The following is a 24,076-nucleotide window of genomic DNA, read 5'->3' on the forward strand; positions in this document are numbered from 1 at the left end:
GCCCTCCCTCGGTTATGTAGCCCCCTCAATTCAGTGATGTATATTGTCTGGAATTCTTGCTACCTTCAGACTATTTATTCAGCCATGCAGAGGCTATTCAAACATGAGAGATTAGATGCAGTCCTCCTGTGCCCCTTCACTGTATGTGGACCTCCAAAAGCCTAATGAACTCTATTGAAGATAGTAAGAATAAAATACAGAATACAGTACATCATTGGATTGAAGGGATTAAAGTTTGAGCATATAGCTATTAGGGACAGCAGAGGTGGGCACCGCAAACAAAAATTCACTTTCAGAACGCAAATCTGCAAGCTCAAAAAATTGCCTTCTGCAACTGCAGATCCACAAAATTCTTGAAATTAGCAGTTCCACAAATGCAAAAACGTTAACACAAACCATTTTTATTCCTTTCATTACCTTGGCATCAGTTTCATTTTATTCTGTATACCTATCTATCTATCTATTGCCAGATGCCTCAATCCCGTTTGGGGTGGTCACAAACAAATCGCCTCCACGTCGTCCTGTCCCCCGCCATTTCACTGCCCTGCTCCCATCTCACACCCCCTTCTCTCATATACCTCTCCACCCCATCCCTCCATCTCATCCTTGGCTTCCCCCTCCCTCTTCCTCCCTCCACCTCACTCACATACACTCTCTTCGTCAGTCTTTCACCCTCCATCCTCTCCACATGGCCAAACCACCTCAGTGTGTTCCTCCCAATGCTTCGTATCACATCCACATCCACACCACAACGCTCCTTTATATCCTCATTCGTCAGCCTGTCTCTCCATGTGACTCCATAGGCTCCTCTTAAAGAACTCATTTTCACTGCTGTCGCTCTTGACTTGTGTCCTTCCAACAACGTCCAAGCTTCACTTCCATACATTAGAGTTGGTATCACAATACTGTCATGTAACTTTTTCACTTCCATGCTCACTTCCCTGTTTCTTATCACTGCTTTCAAGGAACAAGCAACCTTTCTTCCCTGCTGTACCCTTTCAAGCTATTCACCCTCCAAACATCCATCCTTACTCATCACATTACCCAAGTACTTAAACGTACTCACATTTTCCAATTCCTCACCATCCAACCTTGCTGTACATTCATGGACTTCACCTCTCTCAAAGACCATCACTTTACTCATCCCTACATTCACCTTTAGATTCCGTTTCTTGCACACTCTCCCAAACTCATCCACCAAGCCTTGCAGCTCTCCTTCGTCTTCACTCAACAACACAGTATCATCTGCAAACAACAGTACAGGGAGTTTCCAAACACTATCCTCACTCACCAGGGCCACTTCAACATCCACTACCCTGCCTTGTACCTCTTTTATTACCCCATCCATGTACAGATTGAACAACGATGGAGACATGACACATCCCTGTTTCAACCCAACCTTCAAAGAGAAAAATTCATTTAGTTCACCATCCACACGCACTGCAGTCTTAGCACCATCATACATACTCTTCACAGCATTCAGCAACTTCCCATCTACTCCATATATTCTTAATACTTTCCACAATTCTTGTCTATCCACCGTGTCATATGCTTTCTCCAAATCCATGAAAGCCGCATACAGCTTCTTTCCCATCTCTAGAAACTTTTCCACTAAGGATCTAAGAATGAATATCTGATCTACCATTAGAGGATTATTACCCGTCCCTACCCTGGAGGGGCTCAGGGACGGGTATTGTTTTCACTCAGTTTGTCTGTCTGTTTGTTTGTTTATTTGTCTGTCTGTCAGTCTGTAAACAATTTTTCGCAAAAACTACTGGTGCGATTTTGACTGAAATAACGGGGATGATGACCTATGATCTTTTGATTACCTGATTAAATTTTGGGCCAGATTGGGCCAAGGCCCAAGCTGTAAGCCCAAAATTAACCCCTTAACCGCGGGGTGTCACTTTCGTGACACTTGGGAGCAAGGGATCATACCGTGGGGCGTCACTTTTGTGATTCTGTGTTATTTTGAATATGCCCAGGCTTTCAAGTGGTGGCTTGTATCATCTATCAGTACTGCCAATGTCCAAGACTAGTCAGCACTCCTAATCTCATCTGTACTCCCATCCATTGTTGACAATTTAGCCATTTCTCCTCGTTCTTGACTCCCCTTCCTACCTCCCCTCCATTACCCTCTCCTCTCGCCTGCCCGGCCGTGCTACACTAAGTAAATCTTCCCTGGAATTTTCCACTGATTTCATCCATTGAAATAAGCCCTATGTCCTATTCTTATACCAAATAATATATACAAGAAAGAAGTAAGGTAAGTGATAGTGCCATACACCTGGAATTGGCTAATTATCACCTGACAACACCTCACGTGCACTCGTTCGCTAATTTTCACTGTTTATTTCCCCTTGAAATATGCCGTATAATCTATTCTCATAATAAAAATATATATAAGAAAGGAAGGGAGACGCCTAAGTGATATTTACATTCACCTGAAACTACCTAATGTATTATGTATTGTCTAGATTTCCTGCTAATCATTTCATAGCGTATATATTAGCAGCTTTCACCCTGCTGACATTGGCAGCATTGCACTTCCCCTAGGCAGGCAGGCCACCACACTGTATTCAGTTTACTGTCGTCTTTCAAGGTGAAAGCATGTCGGATTCGCGCCTGCCCAATTATGCTGCTTTTTAGCCCCATGCAATGGGCCTTGTGACCTCTACCCTTACTAAACCTCATGTGGAAAGAGGTAAAGGGGTAAGTGACTCTGGAACGTGAACTGGCTAACTTGTCAATGAAAATGATAGACAGTGACTACGTTCTATCTGGTGAGTATAACAGTGCAAGTGGAAATGTAAATACAGTAATGTATAAATAATGTGTAAACAGCAAGTGAAAGCAATGAATGTAAATATAAGTGAACAGTGGAAAATAGTTTTATAAGTTACTGCAAGTGACTGCATAACACAGTGTAAATGAAATAGAAATGTAAATAAAATAGAGAATCTAAATAGAAATATAAATGAGTAGTAATATAAGAATACGAGTATATATACTACGAGTAATGAAAGCGAAAGTTTCACTCTAGCATGTATGAATACTATGAGTTATGAAAGTGAAAATGAAAGTGACAGATTCACTCTCAACGCTAGTATACAGGACGAGAAAGTGAATGCTACGTATTTTACTGAAAGAGAAATTGAATGCCTACAGTGAAAATAAACTACTATTACTGAAGGAAACTGATGGATAAAGACTGTAGATATATATAAGTGTTATATAGTAGTAGAAATATAAACTGTGAGTGTTTTTATGAATAATAAATGACAGAACACCAGCGGCGAACGATGTCAAGTGGGAAGGTCATTCGCGCTCGTAATTTTCATTGCTTTCACAGTGTTTTTTTTTTGGAGTATGGATTCCAGACTATTTGAGAATCATAGAATAGTGTTTTTATTGATAATATCAGGCTGTGGTAATCATATTATGGGTTGTCGGGAAGTGTAAAGTGGAGACTTCGTTACCCAACTTCAGAGATCTCCACAAGTCCTACAGTACTACTGAACGAAGGCTCAACAAACATCCCAGGAGAAAGCTGAAGGTATGTGCCATATGCATATGTAATTATAATATTCTAGGACTAATAACTGATTTTTGGCAAATATTTTTAGAGTCTGTTGGAGCGCGAATATGCCCGCGAGACACACAAGTCAGGCAAAAACAACCCTGTGGTTTAGAGGTTAATGAGAGGAAAGAAAACATTTTTTTGTCGTAACTCCTTTCGAATTCGTCATATTGACATGAAACCAAAACCTAAAAGTGCATCTTTCAAATCTGCATCCAATAACATGCCTCATTACATCAGGGGGGTCAGTGTCAGGTGGGTTGGGCCTAAAATATCAAATGGGCATGAAATAATCAATTTTCATCTGATTTACTCCAAATTTGATATGTGACATTGTTGACTAAATATCCTGTTGTGTTTATATGTCAGCACTAAAATCATTGCCGGGAATGAGTTTTGGCACTGCATCTTGTATTAAGATTAGGATGATATTTTTCATAATCAAGGGGTTAAAAATCATCTCTAGTTACTCATCCACTACAACTGTATCTCTGTTTACTCTATTCTGACCAACAACAGATGACTTTATGAAGTTTGGAAATTGTCTAAAGTTATGAAGGGGATATATAAAATTATAGTTACTGTATAGTAAAACTAAAATATATATATCACTTGTTAGTATAATAGACTGTTTTTACTACAAAACAAGGGTAAATCCTTCACTGTTTGTTGTATATAAATGAATTAAATTATTACAGCTTACACTTGACAAGTTGACACACTAGTCCACCTCTGTTCCTTAGCTCTAAGCTCCTCAGTCGTCACTCCTTGGTCACAGTCAGACTCCTCCAACAACTGAGATAAGTCCAGCCTATGGTATACCTGTCTATCTATCTACTTGTCTATCTATCTATCTGTATTGATACTGCATGGGGAAAGATGGTTGTCTGGTAAGGAAATTGGTATAATTGTGTTCAGTTTCATTTTGTATGTTTCTTATTTAATCTTCCCTTATTTGGCATCTGGTAGCACTCATGACTGGAATGTCACTCAGCCATATTGCAGAACTTCTGCCCGTCAGAATTCTTTTATTCCCCGAACTGCATCTCTCTGGAACTCGCTTCCCCAGAGTTGTTTCCCCCCAAACTTCAACTTACAGCTGTTCAAGTCCAACTGTTACGGATATTTTATGAATGGAGGATGCCAGTAATCTGGTGTATGGATTTTTTTATTTTTTTTATTCGCTTTTCCTTCCTTTGTTCTGTTATAAAAAAAAAAAAAAAAAAAAATTATTTATATACATAATGAATTTTGTTGCTATTGAAATACTGGCACTGGCAATGCCATAAGTCTGACAGATTTGAAATTTAGACTACAAATTTGAAATTTAGACTAAAGGTCGTATTGAAAGTGGACTGGGAGGCTTCATAGCACATCTTTGCACTTTTCTTCTTGTTTTTGGCTTGTATGCTAAACAAGTCTTTCTAGTATCGATGTAGTTTACATCAGTAGCACACATTATAAACATCTGAGAATCCATAAAATAAATTGATCTTGACTTAGGCTTTATATTTTTCTTGGAGGAAGAAACATCTTTGCTGGCTTTTATCCTTTGATTATTTCTTACCCTCTCCCCAGAAAGCACATACTGTATATCATTAAGATAATAGGAACCCTCCAGTGTAAAGTAGAATATGACTTGGTATGACGATGTTATGCGTTATTATTTAATCGCGAGTATGAACATTGCCCCCTCTTGGCTTAAACCCATTTTCATGCCTTTCCTGAGAGCTTGGTATGAAGCCAGTAAATATAAAAAAAGAGATGAATCTGATCTTCAGCATTTCTCTCTTTCTCTCTCTCTCTCTCTCTCTTTTTGATGGAATCGTAAAATTATCATACAAAATGTATGATAATGAAAAATGCTGTTGTACATCATACTGAAGGTGAATTTATCATATATATGCAATATTTATCGTACATATATCAACAGTGTGGGAGTGGTGGCTGGCACTGGCGAGTCGGGAACTCTCTCAGAAACCTCCTGCCGGGCTAGGCCATGTAGATGTTTGCGGGCAGATTTGCATTTGCGGAAGTGGTTCCACAAGCACAAAACTGCAAATGAAGTCACACTTTCACAATTACGGAATTTGCGTTTTCCGGAAGTTCCCAGCTCTGCTAGACAGCACACTCTCGATTATCCATCGTTGCAATATCTGGCCCAGTACAGAATTCGGCGATGCTGACTCGGCTTTATTGAAGCAATATTCAGTGAAATTATGCAGTATCCGCTGCGACAGCAGAAAATAACTGGCAGTTCTGTGCAATATCTAGCATCGAGGTGTACCAGTCAGCTCATAAATGGTAGCCAGCCGGCACCGTATTACAGTAAACTCTCAATTATCCAGTGTAATTCAGCCAAGCCCTGCTCTGAATAACATGAAATCTGGATATTGCATGGCACCCACCATGGGCTCAATATTCGGTGTTGAACTGGATATTGCGATACTATCTGTCTCGTCCTTCTATCCTAAATGCTTTCTCATGAATAAAGGATAAAAATTAAGTATAAAATACGATAAAGTAATGATACAATACAGTAATACAGCACTGGTTGGTTACCGTTTACAAGCTGGTTCATAAACCTCGATGCTGGTTATTACACAGAACTGCCGGTTATGTCCCATTTTGGCGGTGGGTATTGCATAATTTTGCCGGATGTTGCTTTAATAGAGTCGAAACAGCAGCACCAGATATTGCATTGGACCTGATATTGTGATGACAGATGATTGAGAAGTTTACTCTACTGTATTACTGTGTTGTATCATTACTTTATTGTCTTTTATGCGTAGTTTTCATGGGAAAATTTGTAGGATATAGGGTCAAGATGGATAGTTATGCAATGCCCAGCTTGATGCTGAATATTGAGCCGATGGGGTGTACTGTGCAATATCCAGCATTTCACATTATTTGGCGTAGGGCTTGGCTGAATTACGCTGGATAATTGAGAGTTTATTGTATATACTTGTGGTGTTATGTGATGCTATTGACAGTGATAAAGTTAGTACTGTAAAATCTCACTATAACAGACTAACTGGGGCCCAAGCCATTCCGAAAAAAGTGAAATATCTATAAAAGCGACATCCGGGCTTCCCCCTACTAACCCGGACTTTTCCTAGTACCTGTATATCAGACATTAGTCCTGATTGCACCAATGGTTTTTAAACTGTTTTCACCATCATTGCAGTACTGTACTGTATTATACATTCACTACAATAATCAAATGGTATGATATTTATATTGATACTGTACTGTAGTGTGGTTAATGGTACTCACCATCCACCCACTCAATGTGGTGTTGCTCTTGGGCGCCTGCCCTTTCCTCTCTTCCTTCCTTCATCTTCTGTCTTTCTTTCCTTCCTTCATTCTTTCCTCTTCCTTCTGTCTATGGGTGACTCTGCACTGAGTGACAAGCCAAATGGTTTCCTGTACACCAGGAAACTATTTACTAGGCTGGGTGGTAACCATATGACCAAATTATGGCACCTGGTGGTTTAGTGGGCAGTTAAGGCACTCAAATCGGATTGAGCCTGTGCAGGTTTGTATCCAAGGGATGGTTGGGGTTTATTGCTCATGTAATGCCACTTACAGATGAGTGAGGCTGTTCACTCTCATCTTGAATGTCAGGACCAACTTGCCTAGCCTCAGGCCTCTATGCTTCTCATGCAGCAACACTGGATTAGATGATGGTTGGATGAATGCTGTACTGTACACTGATAAACATGTTTTTTATTTATCTTATTCTGGTGAACATAGCTGAAGTGGTCAGGCAGTCTGGACTGCTTTTGGCTTTATCGACTTTTTCCGATATGTAAGAATTTAGTCCGGTAACTCCTCGATTTCGATAAAAGTGAATTCTGGTCTGTTGAAATCCGTTATATCAAGGTTTTACTGTACTAATTTCAAGTTGTTTCCTTATGAAATTATTTTGATGTTAGAAATGAGTATTTTTATTGTAACCCCTCAGTCATGAACCAAAAATCTGACTTTATAGTGTTTTGTACAGATGTGTTGCTCAGTGTGAATTACATTCTTGTGTTTTGTATAGATATATTGTTGCAATATGAGCTACTTAATTGTATTTCATCCAAATGTGGTGCTGCAGTGTAAGTTACTATATTGTGTTTTGTACAGATGTGATGCTGTAGTGTCAATTACTCTGTTGTGGTTTGTCCAGATGTGTTGCTGCAGAGTGTGTTGTGTTCTGACTTTGTTGTGTTTTGTCCAGATGTATTGCTGCAGTGTGAGTTATGTGAGCATGTGAGTACCAGCAACACTGGCCTGAGACAACACATGCTCATTCACTCCCAGGAGAAGCCCTTCCAATGTCGCTATTGCTCCTTCACGTGTAAAACAACAGGTCAGTGGAGAAAAGCAGCTCCTTATATTATCTCTTGGCTTCTTTACATGCTGTAATAATTCACCAAGTCTTGTCTTCCCACCCTCTTTTCTGTGTTGTAAAAGGTACAGTCAGTGACAAAATTTGCCTACATTTTCACCTGTTGTGTTCTACACTTTACTGATGCTGGTTAATATTCTCAAGCTGAGAGAGATGTGGTATGCCTCTGCCCATAGGTGATTCTCACTGATATTGTAAGTCAAGGAAAAAAGTGACACATTCCCTAAGTGAGAAGCAGATGCACTGGAGTTGTAGGCAAACCTTCGTCCCTGATTCACGAGTGGGCATGCAATACAGTACTCGTACTAAGTAGCAGAGTTATCATATCCATATTTCATTATGAAGTAGATAGATGGCATTGTGTGAAACAAAAATGAAAGGGTGTGAAATGGAGGAGTGGGAAGGTGTAAAGTGTGTAAGGTTGGGCATGAATAGGCAAGGAAGGTGCAATGGAGTTGCTTTGTTGATGAATGAAGTGTGGGAGAGTGGAATGAGAGATTACAAATGTGTCAGCTTGAGATATATGTATGTAAAGTTCATGTTTGAGAAGGTGAAAGTGGCAGTGATTGTAGCATATGCACCTTATCAGGTTTCTGAGCCGGGTGGGTTATGTCTGTGCTTGAGTCAGCCGCTCTCATGCTGACCCACATCTTCATGCTGCGATATTTTTCTTTGATCACTCTGTGTATATACACTTTTCATGACAGAATGTTGGTTTTGGTGTCATTTTAAACCTGAATAGTTGTACTTTGTCGTAGTATGTTCAAAAAAGGAAAAAAAAAAAAAAATAGAATGTCAAAATGACAAGTTGAAGTTAGCCAAAAACCAAAAGTTTTATACATTGCTGTAGAAAAAGATTCAGCAAAAATAAATAAATAAATAATTTATAAATCTAGTTTAAACCGTGCAAAACTAAAATAAATTACTTTTGCAATGATATACAGATTATGGTAAGTTCTGCATTTTATTGCTCGGTCAAGTGAAAGGAAAAAGACGTACAATTTTTTACAATTCTTGGCTGCATACAGTATTCTTTTTGCTATCTTTTTCTTTGATTGGTCAGTTTAAATAATTTCTTATGATAGAATGCTGGTTTTGGTGTCACACTGAGGCCACCAAAATGTACTTTATCGTAGTACAGTGAGCTTTCACATAACACGTGAATATTGTCCCCAGAAGGTCCCACTTTATGAGATTTTCTCGTTATAGGGCCATATGTTTACATGTTAAGGGTTTCATGTTACCCAAGCCAGCCCCAAGTTCACCTTTTGGGGCAGTTTTTAGGGATTTTTCCCAGGACATTTACCTACCTAATAGTGACTTCCTTATATACAAACACTGGAGGATTCCTCACCTTGAATTGAAGAGGTTGTGGGCTTGCTGAGGGGAGGATGAGTGGGGTTCCGAGGCCGAGCAGGACTCCTACTGGTCTCCAGGTGGCCAAAAATAAGAGCAAAGATAACACATACCACGTGTGGAGCCAGAGCATGGGAAGAGGATAGACTCAAGTGGGGCAGGAATGCTCAGTGGACCGTGATGACACCCTGCACAGACACATGACAGCCATACGTCATTGGCTGATCCAACCAGTGCTATGACTATCACTGCCTGCATTATGTCTGTTCCCACTGTGTTATGACCAATTTTTTTGCATAATGACTATTGAGAGAGAAGGTGACTCCCAGTATGATGTCACAGTGAATTGAGAGAGACTGGAATTGGTGAGAGAATTCAAATACTTGGGTACAGTGATAGAAAAGAGAGGAAAATGTGCAAAAGAAGTTGAAAGTAGAGTTACTTGTAGAGAAGTATATTTTAGACTTGTGGTCGAGCGGCTTTTATATCTTGTAGTAGTTTCCCCACCAGATGTCATGTAGTGACGGGAGAGGTAAAGAATAGTATGGGACTATTTTTATTTGTCTTGGAAATATTAAACAGGTCTCTCTATGGGAAGAGTATAAGTCCCGGGTAGCTACCTCCCTGTCTCGCTATCTCTCTCTCTTTCTGTTCTAAGGCTAATCTCCGTCTCGACCTCTCTCTAGGGTCGCTTGTCTCCTTCTACTCTCTCTTTCCTAAAATCTGGTGTAGCAGGGGTGTGTCACGTGTGTTCCTCGTGGATCTTTGTTCACAAGAGGACTGCTGACAGCTAACTGCATCATCTCCTTACTGGCCGCTGTCATCAGCTTTCCTCAGTGTTAAGAGTGTGTAAACATGCTTAGCACTGCTCGATTCTCGCAGACACAACACCTTCTCATCATTTGACTTCCTGCTTCTATCTGTCTCTCTATCTATCTATTTATCTATCTATCTATTATGATTTGCAATTATAATATGGAGACCTACCACATTGCTCGGCTGCGCAAAAATGGCGTACCATCGACATTTAATAGTTATAACATATTAATACATACTACATACACATTATAATGAACTTATAAGCTAATTAAGTGAAATACATAATATTGTAAAGTAACATAATTGTATGAATATTGTATACATATATTATTCATAGTAAATAGTGATTATTCAGTAATATTACATTTTAAATAAGTTGTATACATATTTGAATAAATGCATTAAAGTAAATTATTTAACTGTAATACAGTATGTACTTGGGATATTATAGTGAAATGCATACATGCAAGAATAAAAATAGTTTAAAATTAAGATTATTGTAAGAGTTATTAATATTTCATTCAAAGATAATGGTACTGGTCTGTCATATATGGGTCATTCTTCTTTGTATTATTATTATTATTTTTTTTTTTTAATTTTTTTTTATATATATATAATTAATACTATATACAAAATATATACACTTCATTCAGGGTGGTTAACTGTGATGTTAAATTTCACCCCACAAAACAATGACACCAAATTAGCAATTCTTGCATGCATTCTGTGCATTGCCACAGCAATACTGCAACTACAATGCAGATGATTATAAAGACAGAAGGTGCTTGGCTATACACATAATATGGGTTGAACATACTCAAACTCAAATCTTCCCAGGGCTTCATTGTTTCATTGATCAGCTGCATAGTTTCAGACTTAGGTGAAGTCATTTAATACTTGTGCTCATGTTTAAGTTCATATTAGGCCGTGGTGGAAATGTTTGTGTGTATGGTTGATAATGGCGTAGTGATTGATGGTGGAAAAAGTAGACATGGATGGTGTAAATACCGCACAGTAGTCTGGTGCTATGTATAATCCTGAGGCTGATGTATGAGATGGTGGTATATCTGGACAGACAATGTAAACTGATGTGTTATGAGGGAAATAAAAACTTCATGAAGTGTCCAATGCGTTGATGGTGTACAAGTTTATCTGGAGCAAAAGTGAAGTTTCAATGATGATGAATATTGTTATTGCTGATGATAGCCATTTCACAAGGGACCGTATCAGTAGGCTGAACGTGGAAAATGTACGCAGGACAAAGATGAACAGCGTGTAAGGATGTGCGGCACTTTCGCTTTCAATCGCTGACTCACTTGCAAAAGTGACAGTGTCTCGCCTCTTGGAGACCATGATGAGTTCGGTGGCTGTGTTGATGTTGATGATGACCAAAGTGTTGTTGTTTCTATAGGGGAAGGGGTGTATTTGGTATACTGTGAACAGGTCTTCCGTGATGAATGGTACATGAACTATCACTGATGTTGGTGTTAGTGTTGCTTCTAAGTATGGGTAATATTGCATAAATTCTACTGCGGAACAATGGCTTCAATTTATGTTTATGTATGCCTTGACTAACTATCTGACGTAGCTCATGAACTGGGAGTAAGTCATTTGTGATCTTGCCATCACCAGCATTCGAAATTCCTTGCATAAGTGCCCTGAAATGATCTCTAGTGTTCTCTAATTGTAGTAGAATCGTGTCAATATGTTCTGTGATGATGGAGAAGTGCTGAAAAGAGTAACGCTGTCTCTAAGTCATTTATTTTATCTACACTCTCGAGCTACGTTTTCTGCTTGTTTTCAGATTTTTCACAATTGTCTTCATTGCCGAAGTTCTGTCCTGTGATGAATTTATCTTGGTATGTTAGTACCTGAGCTATCTTATTAAATTTGTTGTTTATTTCTTTAAGGTCATCCTCTGTAGCCAATCCAAAGATGTTCCCAAGAACTGTGCCAGATCGAACAAACCGCGCTTTTGGCGAGTACGTGTGATATTGTTCCTGTCGCTCAGTACCTCCGTCTCCATAAGATGGGAGATCTTGGATCATGACGAGTAATAGTTGACTTCGCCTGTTCTAGTTTCCATTTCGCTAACTTCACCATTTCATCCACTTCCTTGGTGTAATGTGCTTGTGAAACATAATTCCCTATCTTGAAGTCCAGAGTTCGCATCGGCGTCGCAAGTCTTTCTACATAAGTAGGTAAGTCATACAAGTAATCTAGACTTATTTCAGTACTCATGACGTCCTTGACGATTGTAGTCGTGCCGTTGGAGCTATGAGGCATCCTTGTCGTACTATATGCTTGGGGTCTAGGTGCGCATATACTCTTACTATGTATAGGAGAATCCATAGCATAAGTCCCTTCATCGTAACCTACCGAAAAAAAAAATCTATTAATTCCCTATAAAGCTGTGGTTGATGATAGTGATGATGTGCGTTACGGTTGGCTGTTATTTCATTTATAGAACGAGTTTAAATTGATATTTAATTCTCGTAAATGATGTACTGCAGATTTCATTGGAATAGTTGCACCTATGTTCGATTGTTTGGTATATGACCTTAATTTCTTTTTGTAATCATTGTTGTGTTCTTGCTTGGTTTCTTGAGGTACGTTCACCTGTTCGGTTGTATCCGAGGCTGAATAATTATGTGATAATTCCCTTGAAACTCATTTTAAATGGTCAATATGAACTTGTTTTTCCTCGCCACTTGAAAGTGACCTAATTAAAACTTTGCTTGTATGTTAATTACTCTGTATGGGCCCTCAAATTTAGGGGATAATTTATTGTCTCTCGTATGAATGACTCCGTAAACAGTGTCTCCTAAGCTGATAGGTGAATCTTTTGCCTTCTTGTTAAATGCCTCCGTCATTTCTTCCTTGGACATCGTTAATTGTTTTTTCACTCTTTTGTGAATGTCCTGGAATTCACGTAAACGGAGTTTAGAGTAATCATCGTAATTGTATATAGGCATGCTGTCACCTTCTAGGAGCTCATATGGTAATTTTTTATCTGTGCCATATATAATGAAATGTGGTGTGTCACCAATGGATTTATTTATAGACCCATTAATGGAGGCCTCTACTCGGGGAATCCAATCATCCCAGCTTGCATAATTTTCACTGAGAATGTGTCGTAGCACATCTAATACCTTTTTATTTTGTCTCTCTACCAACCCATTCGATGCTGGGTGATAGGCCAAAAACGTTAACCTTTTGATATTGTATTGTTTACATATTTCTTGTAAGATCTCAGAATTAAATTCTCCTCCATTATCACTTATTAATACCTTTGGGGTAGTAAAGCGCACATATTACATTATCTGTTATTGCCTTTGCTACTGTCTCTGCTGTCTTATCTTTAATTGGAGCTAAAATGACATAACGGGAAAAATGATCTGTTGCTACTAATAAGTATAGGTTATTATTGTATGATAATGGCATCTTGAGTAAATCAACAGCGACAACGTCCCATGGTTGATGTGGTACTGCACTACCCATCGGTGCAGGTGTGATTGGGTATCCTTTGTGTTCTGCACATGATTCGCATCTGTCTATATGATTGTTTATATCTCTTCGTAATGAAGGCCAGTAATATAATAGCTGGGCTTGGTTGAATGTCTTATCCTTTCCAGGGTGTCCTGCATGTGGGCTGTCGTGTATCATTCGTAATACTTGGGGTATCATGTCATTAGGTACTACCAACTGGTTAGTATTTCTTTGGCGTTTTGGTTGTTTAGAGTTAATTTTGTATAATGTATTATTGACCATTGTGAATTGTTCAAGTGGGACATGAAGTTTGGGTAATTGTATGTCATCTCCACTTTCTAACTTGTATATTACTTTTGACCATACTGGGTCAAGTCTTTGTGCCTTTGCGATATCCTCTTGGTTTGGGATATTTCCTTTGAGATCTAATGTCAGCATTGAATTGTGTTCGGGTTCCTAGATAATGCATCAGCTACTATATTCATTTTACCTTGTATATAATGTATTTGTACATTGTAGTTTTCAACTGTACATTTCCATCTTGCTCTCCTCCCAGAAAGGAGTTTTTCTTTAAACATACCCACCAGTGGTTTATGGTCGGTGAATAAGTGGATTTCAGACCATATACCAAATCTCGAAACTTTTGTAATGCAAAAATCACTGCAAGTGCCTCTAAGTCTGTAGTGCTATAATTTTTCTCCGCACCTCTTGTTTGTCTGCTGGCAAATGCAATTGGTTGATTCTTTCCTTTTATCTTTCTGCATCAGTACAGCCCCTAATCCTTTAACTGATGCGTCTGTACAAATAAGAAATGATTTCTGTAATTGATATGCTAAACAAGGTGCATTTGTTAGTTTAATTTTTTAAATGCCCTTTTTGTTCTTCTTCCCATTGGAATACAGCATCTTTTTTGAGTAGTTGGAATAGAGGGAAGGCTATATGAGAGAACTGTGGTACGAAGGACCTATAGTACCCAGCCAGACCTAAAAATTGTCTAACTTCGTCAATGCGTAGTGGGTTCAGGAAAATCTCTCACTGCCTGTATTTTGTCATCAGTGGTGTGAATACCATCAGAGCTTAATTTGTGGCCTAAGAAATTTATTTCCTTAAAGCAAAAATTTGCATTTAGAAAGTTTAATTTTAATCCAGCATCACTAAGCTTTTGTAAGAGTAAGTCTAATTTCCTGAGATGATCCTTAATATTCTTCGTTGCGATAATAATATCACAAGATAAACAAATATTCCTTGTCCTAAATTCGACAATACGTAATTCATAACACGCTGAACGTAAGGCTGTCCTCAGTCCATTGGCATTCTTGTATATTGATAATGGCCTCTGTTTGTTGAAAAGGCAGTGTATTTACGTTGACTCCTGAGATACCGGAATCTGATAGTATCCGTTTAGGAGATCGATGGTCGAGAATATATTACAGTATTCTCAGGACCAATATTCTGTAGAACATCACTTAACAATGGCATGGAAATCTGTCTGGGATTGTGTGATTATTTAGTTTACGGTAATCTACTACCGCACGATTTCTCCATTTCTCTTGGGCACAAAGAAAGGGAGCGTTCACGGAGAAACTGAAGGCTCAATAATTCCAAGCTTTAACATTTCATCGACATACTGATTTGCAAGTGTACGTTGGGAGTGTGGTATGCGATAAGCTGCGTAAATAAAAATTGGTGGTGTTTCTGGGTGCACATTAATCATGTGATTAATCAAGTTAGTACACCTAATTGTTCTCCAGGCAATGCTACGGTGTCCCTGTGTGTTTCCAGCAGGGTTAACAAATCATTTTCTTCACAAATTCACCTGAGTGAATTAAATTCTCTTTTATTCTTTCTCTATCCGTAGATTTTATCTCACTTGTTACTCCACCAATATTTATTTCTTTCACAGGGGCTAAACATTTTTCAATATTAACTATGCAAGTTCCCTTCTTCAACTGAACTTCCCCATTCATGTGATTAATAATGAATATCTGAGTTAGTCCCTTCGTCGTTCGTATGACATAATGCGTTATCTACTGACAATCCCTTTACTTTACAAAATTCTTCTAAGACAAGAACAGTACTATTCAGTAATATTCTCTTTAAGGTAACCTTAATGAATGAATTAGGAGGTATAACCAAATCATTAGAGAGATGGGCAGGAAAAATTGATAAATAAGAACTGATATATGGGTCACTAATTCTGGAGGATGGGGTTGTTGGTGTAAGTGGATTTATACACTCATCTGTTTGTGTATGTTTGTTTAAGCCTTTAATATTACCAATTTTTTGGCTCTGTTCTACCAATTGGTGAGGGCTCTGAAAGTATTTCCTCTATGAATTCATTATCAAAGTCTATTCCATTCATTTGTGGGAGTATAGTTATGTTCTCAGTTCTCATGGATCTTAAGCCCAGTAACATATGAGCTTTAATTGCTAAGTTTTCAACGATATAGAACAATGCAGAGAATGGTCTTGTAGTTTCTGTGAAACTGAGATTTAATCTTATCATACCTTTTACTGTAATCTCTTGACCATCTACTGTGTATAATTCTAAATCAGCTTCATCCAGAAAAGTTACTTTCTTTTTATTTTTAAGAATTCTGTTTAGTTCTTCATGTGTTATTAAGTTCACTGGAGAGCCTGTATCTAAAAATAAGGAAACGCTTTGATCCTCACATACAGCTGGTATCAAGATACACTCATTTCCCAACATGCCTCCTATGTGAAGTTTAACCTTGTTCTTCTTTACGTTTGTTCGTTTTTTGTCATGACTTGGTCTTCCCCGATTTGAACATAGACACAATTTTTCTACTGTTTTGCAATCACTAGTCCAGTGCCCTTGGTATCTATGATGCCTACAGTAAGGACCAAATCCTTGTGTCTTTTGATTATCCTCTTTTTGCCTTGATAAAGCATTCATACCTTGTGTGTCCTGGTTTTGCACAATAATGACACAGAATGGACCTATCCCTTGACTGTGACCCTACGAGGTGATTTCCCATAAAAAGTATTGTTTATGGCGTGAGACCTGCTCGGGCTGCGCGAAACTTATGAAACTGCCTGTAGGAAGGCGTGTGGGAAACGAGGTCTAGGCGTCTTTGTTTGTTTGGGCTGCCTCATTTCTGGTCGCGATCGATTTTGTTCTCTGTTTGGGGTCGGTGTAGATGTTTTCACAGCTGATACTGTCTCAGGTACCCTGATTCTACCAGAATGTGCATGTGTGTCGACCACACCTGCTTTACTGCACTGCATCTCTACCTCGTTCATTAAGTCTAGTAAGCACATTCCTGGGGTGTACGCGATTGTTTTGGCGATCTTAAGGGTTCTATCAGGTAATTTACACAAGGCAGCTACATAACCAATGATGTCCACGATGAGGTCTGGGGACATCTTTCCATCATCTGTTATCCATTTAGAATTCTCCAGAGTAGCTAATAGGGTTCTCTTGATTGTGGAGACATCAGCAGTTATTTCACTGAGCACATGGTTTGTAGTGTGCTCCCTTACAAGATCTACAATTTTATGTAATTCTGGAATTATACCTGGCAAGAAGTTCATACCTCCAGAAAATTTCTTCAGAAATTCAGTTTTAAATTCATCATATGTCCTAGCACGATGTAGCTTATCGGAGCGCAATAAATTGCTTGCTGAGTAGGAGCTATGTGAATAATGAGTAATGAGTAGTGGGTGAGAAGAGCCTGGTGTCAGTCACACGTTGCTTGGCATGGCAGACTCGCGTTGTGATGTCATCTCAGCACATGGTGACGTCGGCTTCCCACACTGGTAGCTGTGGTGAGTGAATGAGTAGCGATGAGTAACTTGAGTGAAGACGAGTGAGTAAGATGAGTTGTGAGTCGTGTCTCACTCTTCGTTTGTTTGTTCCGTTTTTCTATGTGGAGGTTTTCTCGGTCCTTTTCTCTAGTGATTTACTCGTTGTGGGATGAAGACTGCCGCTACTTGTAGGTGCGTGTAGAAGATTATACAGACGACGTAGAGTTGTTAATTGTAGTTGATTGTAGATGGCTGTAGACTTTGTAGACTATTTGCACTGTAGACTGTATTTTGTAGGATTCAATGTAGAACTGAAGCTAATCTTGTAGTCTCGGTTGCTTTTGTAGAAATTTGCTTTTTAATTCGGAGACGATGTCCGCAGATTTGCTGGTTTGTCGTTAAGCTACTTGCAAGGCGTCGAGTGATCTCGTGACCTCTGCATCAGCGTAATGATCTGGGAGACGGAGGGGGCTGGATGGAGAGAATACTGTCAGGAGCTGATGTTGTTGGTTGTTTTCAATCTTGATATTTTGTAGTAATTTAATGTTGATTCGTAGACGAGGTTCGTATACGTTCGCTGCCACCAAATGTCATAAAGACTTTGTAGTTACTTGTAGAGAAGTATATTTTAGACTTGTGGTCGAGCGGCTTTTATATCTTGTAGTAGTTTCCCACCAGATGTCATGTAGTGACGGGAGAGGTAAAGAATAGTATGGGACTATTTTTATTTGTCTTGGAAATATTAAACAGGTCTCTCTATGGGAAGAGTATAAGTCCCGGGTAGCTACCTCCCTGTCTCGCTATCTCTCTCTCTTTCTGTTCTAAGGCTAATCTCCGTCTCGACCTCTCTCTAGGGTCGCTTGTCTCCTTCTACTCTCTTTCCTAAAATCTGGTGTAGCAGGGGTGTGTCACGTGTGTTCCTCGTGGATCTTTGTTCACGAGAGGACTGCTGACAGCTAACTGCATCATCTCCTTACTGGCCGCTGTCGTCAGCTTTCCTCAGTGTTAAGAGTGTGTAAACATGCTTAGCACTGCTCGATTCTCGCAGACACAACACCTTCTCATCATTTGACTTCCTGCTTCTATCTGTCTCTCTATCTATCTATTTATCTATCTATCTATTATGATTTGCAATTATAATATGGAGACCTACCACAAAATGAAGACCTTGACAAGCAACAGAGGCTTCAGTGTTGCAGCTGCACGAGGCTTACATGAGGGAGTATTAGTGCCAAATCTAACATGGGTGCGAGACTTTGGTGTGGCATGAAAATGAAAAGTCAAGAGTCAGAGCAGTGAAGATGGGACTGTTGAGGAATGTACATGGAGTACAGAGGGTGGATAGGATACGAAATAGTGTGATTCGTGAAAGGCGTGGAGTGAGGAAGTTGGTGGACACCAGAATCAAAGAGAGTGTCCTGAGATGGTATGGTTGTGTGGAAAGAATGGATAACAACAGAGTGGTGAAAAAAGTTTACCTGAGCGAATTCGAAGGAGGGAGGAGGTGAGGTAGGCCAAGGTGAAGGTGGAGAGATATGGTGGATGAGTGTTTGAGGAAGAGAGGTTTGGAAGTCGGTGAGGCTAGGGAACTGACAAGAGATCGAGCTGACTGGATGAATGTTGTGAGGAGAAATGCATGATCAGGGATTTTGGCACCCCTTGTGAGCATGGCAGCTTCCGGACAGACTCAACCGGATATGTTTGTATGAAGCTGCAGAATGTGGTGAATGTTTTTTGGCATATCCGGTAGAGCTAGGATTCCGGGGGCTTGAATGATGAGTGAATGGAAGTGTGGCCTATTTGGATTGGGCAAGTTTGTGTTGTCTGGATATTGCTACTCCTCACCCTGCCTTAGGTTGGGAAAGGAGGTCTGGATGATGATGATGATGATGATGATGATGATGACTATTTAAACCATAATTTGTGGCCTCGGCCATGTAATCCGTATCATCGCAGCATAGTATGGTTTTTGAAAAAATGGGCAGATTTTTTCACCCGCATTATATCTGTCATTTTCACGATTTGACCATTTCTGGGCCTCAGAAATTGCCTTCTGTGTTATGTGAGGTTCGCACTCTCTGATCGCACATTGAGAGCTGGCTGTATATTCAAGAAAGGAAAAAGAAAATAAAAAGTTAAAATGATGCATTGAAGTTTGGTGAAAACCAAAAATGTTATACTGTACATTGCCGTAGATAAATATTTGGCAGAAAAATAGTAATGAAGATATATGAATCTGGTGTAAACCATGCAAAACTACAATAAATTCAATAAATTACATTTTCAGTGATATCTATGTTATGGTTATTTCTGCATTTTATTGCATGGTGCAGCAAAAGGAAAAAGATGCACAATTTTTTATGATTCTTGGCCGCATATTTGCTTCGCGATCTTTTTCTTTGATTGGTCAGTGTAAGTACATTTTTTTTCATGACAGATTGCTGATTTTGGTGTCGTTTCAAAGCTGAATATTTGTACTTTATTGTAATATGTTCAAAAAAGGAAAATAAAGAATATAAAGTCAAAATGATGAATTGAAGATTTGCAAAAACCAAAAATTTTATACCCTGCCGTAGAAAAATATTTACCAAGAATAAAGTAATAAAATAACAAAGACATTGAGTCATACCAGCTGCGCAGTATCTGCCACGTACAGAGCAAGCATTCTGTGACATCATCCCGGAGTGTCTTTGTTATGATGCGTAAACACGATTTATGGTAAATATTTCACAAAAGTATCTTAAAATGATGAACAAATTCGTCAGCAGAATCTCTGATGTTGGATTTGAAATGGCGCCAAAATAGCATCGCCAGAACCTCAAAGGGTTAATAAAATGACTGTAAAAATTGATCTGTAATGTAATAAAAAAATTCTTACCTCATCTTTAGGTGGGAAGAAAGGTTAGGATGTTGATGATAATTAAATTTTATTTTGGACTCTACCTCACTGAGGGGAAAAAAAAAAAAAAAAAAAAAAAAATGCAGATCCTACCTAACTGGGGGAAAAAAAAAAAAAAAAAAAGTCAGGATGGTGATAATGAAGAAATTAATCAGGCATAGTAATGGAACTTACCCCATTATGGAAAAAAAGGTCTTGGTGATATTAATATAGTGCATAGAGTATGAGTAAGACCAATGTTATTGCATTTTATTTACTTTATTTACTGTATTTGACAGGCAACTTGCGGTACCATGTTCGAAATAAGCATGGATGTGAGGTGTTTGGGCGCAAACGTGGGGGTGGCAGTGGTGGCAGCGGAGGGATGCGAGGACGAGGTGGCACTGGGCTGGTGCTGGCTGGGGCTGGTGGTAGGAGGGCTGGCCGACCATCGTGTTATCGCAATTTCAAGTGTGGCGAGTGTGGCAGTGGGTTTGTCAGAGAGGACTCGTACAGGTTAGTGTCTTTTTTTCAGAAAAGTTGTAAACAGTTTGATGCTCACCCCCCCCCCCTTTTTTCCTTGGAATTTTAAGGAGTGTTAGGGCTGCTCAGTACCAAGAATAATTATTTAACAAAAGTTCCTTGATGTTTTAGTGACTCAGCTCATTGTCATGGTGGTGAAAAATATGCTTTACTTGTAATTTAGGAGGAGTAGACTGAAGCACCAGTCGAACAGGGCAGTACTCCCGAGGTGGATGGAAAACTGTTGACAGGGAGAGCTGGAGCTCCCGTTTCATCAGCCCTCAGGACTAGTTCCTGACCATCCCCCTTTGCTGAACTTTTTCAGTGTCTCAGTAACACAGAGAGTAGGCCAGCATGCTCACCAATACAAATTTCTCTAACTATCTACACCTAACTACATGCACAGTACACACTACACTTCCTTTTCCAAAATTCAAAAAAAAATCATGACTACTCAACACTCAGCCTCAGAGTCCCAAGGAGGGGGGGACCATAAATGCCCCCACCTTCAGCCCCTCTCCCGGTGACGACTTGAGCTGCCTGGAGCCACTGTCTGACTCACTTCTTCATTTCTGCAACATTCGCGGCCTTTCCTCTAACTTTTGCTCTGTTGAGCACCACCTCTTCCTCTAAACCTCACCTTCTCTTTCTCACTGAGACTCAGCTGTCTGAGGCAACTGACAGCAAACCCTTTTCTGTATCCTCCTACTTTCTCCATACTCACATCAAAGCCAAAGGTGGATGTTGTGTGTATATACGCAACGACTTATCTTGCTCACGTGTTCCAGAACTCGATTCTTCTGAATTCCTACACTCTGGCTTCGGCTTTCCTGTCATTCTCTGACTAAATATATCTGTGCTGTTTACTTATCCCCTAATTCTACTGACTATCAAAAATTCTTCGACTATCTTACTTCCACGATGGAACACATTCTATCCATTTCTCCATTCTCTGAAATCTCCATTCTAGGAGATTTCAGTGTTCACCACCACCTTTGGCTCTCCGCTCCTTTCACGGATCCACCTGGCGAACAAGCCTACATCTTTTCTATCCTTAATGACCTAGAGCAGCTTGTACAGCACCCTACGCGTATCCCAGACTGCCTTGGAGAGAGCTCCAACATGCTTGACCTCTTCCTTACAAGTAATCCTTCTGCTTACAATGTTAATCTTTTCTCTCCGTTGGGCTCCTCTGATCACAACCTTATCACCTTAACCTGTCTTATCACTCCGGTACAGCCTGTGGACCCTCCAAAGAAACGTCATCTGTGGCACTTTGGAGCTGCGGATTGGGAGGCCCTCAGGCAGTACTTCTTTGATTTTCCCTGGAATGATTATTGCTTCCATGGCTGGGAGCCATCTGAGTGCCCTATGCATTATGGAGGTTATTCTTTCGGGCATGGAAGCTTACATTCCTTTCTCGTATCCATTGTCTAACGCAAGAAAGCCTTGGTTTAATCACACTTGTTCTAATGCTGTCTGCAACACGGAGAGGGCCTACAAAAGGTATCGGAGCCAACTCACCCCTGAATCACATCGTCTTTACGTTTCTGCCCGGAATCGTGCTAAGTCTGTTCTTCGCTCTGCAAAAGATAATTTCATCCATACTAAATGCTCTCAACTCTCCAACTCGAATTCTTCCCGCTCTTTCTGGCACCTTTCCAAAAACCTTTCTAACAACTCTACCTTATCATCCTTCCCTCCTCTTTTCTATCTGATGGTTCTGTAGCTATGTCTTCCACTGAAAAAAACAGATCTCTTTCCCCAAACTTTCTCCTCTAATTCCACCTTAGACGATTCCGGTGCTGTTCCTCCATCACTTCCCCCCTCTGACTTCCTCAGCTGATGTATTTTCTTCCATCACTGGCCTCAGTACTAACAAGGCATATGGACCTGATGGAGTCCCTTCTGATGTTCTCAAGAACTGTGCTTCTGTGTTTACGCCCTGCCTAGGTGAACTCTTTCGCCTTTGTCTGTCAACATGTACCTTTGCTTTTTGCTGGAAGTTTGTTCTCATTCAGCCGGTCCCAAAGAAGGGTGACCATTCCCAACCCTCTAACTATCGTCCAGTTGCTTTAACATACTGTATTTCAAAAGTTTTTGAGTCAGTTCTTAATAGAAAAATTTTAAGGCGTCTTTCCTATCACTGTCTTCTTTCTGATCGTCAGTACGGGTTCCATCAGGGATGCTCCACTGGCAGTCTTCTCACCTACCTTTCAGACTCCTGGTCATCCTCCTTTCGGGACTTTGGTGAAAGCTTTGCCATTGCACTTGACATCTCAAAGGCTTTCGATCGAGTCTGGCATAAATCTTTAATTTCCAAGCTGCCCTCTTACGGTTTCTATCCATCTATCTGTGCCTTCATCGCTAGCTTCCTTTCTGGTTGTTCTATAGCTGCTGTTGTAGATGGCCATCATTCTTTTCCTAGATCTATCAACAGCGGTGTTCCTCAGGGCTCTGTCCAATCACCAACTCTCTTCCTTTTATTCATCAGTGACCTTCTAAGCTGTACATCTAACCCTATCCACACATACGCTGATGACACCCTTCACCTTTCCATTTGGTTCACACAATGCCCATCTCAGCAGTTACTTCAACAAACAAGGGATGAGGCTATGGCACACCTAATGTCTGATTTGGCTCGTATCTCTGACTGGGGTAAAAATAATCTGGTTGTTTTTAATCCATCTAAGACTCGATTCTTACACCTGTCAACCTGACAGAATCTTCCACAGGTATACCCACTAATGTTTAATAATATTCAGCTTAATCCTGCATCATCTTTAAACATGCTTGGGGTTTCATTTACTCGGGACTTATCTTGGAAAGATCATATTACATCTCTTGTAAAATCTGCTTCCAAGAGATTAGGTGTGCTAAGCCGACTCCATTCCTTCTTTACCCGTGCACAGTTGTTGACTCTATACAGGGTTTTATCTGCCCCTGTGTGGAGTACAACTCTTATGTGTGGGGAGGCTCCGCACATACAGCTCTTCTCAATAGGGTGAAGTCAAAGGCTTTTCGTCTCATTAACTCTCCTCCACTTACTGACTCGCTTCAACCTCTGTCTCTCTGCCGCACTGTTGCATCTTTATCTCTTTTCTATCGCTACTTCAATGGTCACTGTTCCTCTGAACTGTCTGCATGCATTCCTCCACCTCTACGACAGGCGTGTAGCACCCGTCTAGCAGCAAACTCTCATCCCTTTTCTGTCCAACTCTCTAATGCAAGAGTTAACGGTTACTCCGAGTCCTTCATTTATGCA

General features: G+C 39.9%; 1 protein-coding gene across 1 annotated transcript in view; it reads left to right on the forward strand.

Moving 5' to 3' along the window:
* LOC145410797 (uncharacterized) overlaps window positions 1–24,076 on the forward strand; it is an 87,593-nt gene that overhangs the window by 51,216 nt on the left and 12,301 nt on the right. Inside the window, exons 12-13 of the mRNA XM_080280910.1 lie at window positions 7,809–7,940; window positions 20,589–20,805. Of these exons, the coding sequence (XP_080137036.1) occupies window positions 7,809–7,940; window positions 20,589–20,805 (349 nt within the window). The remainder of the gene's footprint in view (window positions 1–7,808; window positions 7,941–20,588; window positions 20,806–24,076) is intronic.

This window comes from Coenobita brevimanus, chromosome 86 (genome assembly GCF_032717465.1).
Source record: "Coenobita brevimanus isolate Jiangsu-jjx chromosome 86, ASM3271746v2, whole genome shotgun sequence".
Lineage (NCBI taxonomy): Eukaryota > Metazoa > Arthropoda > Malacostraca > Decapoda > Coenobitidae > Coenobita > Coenobita brevimanus.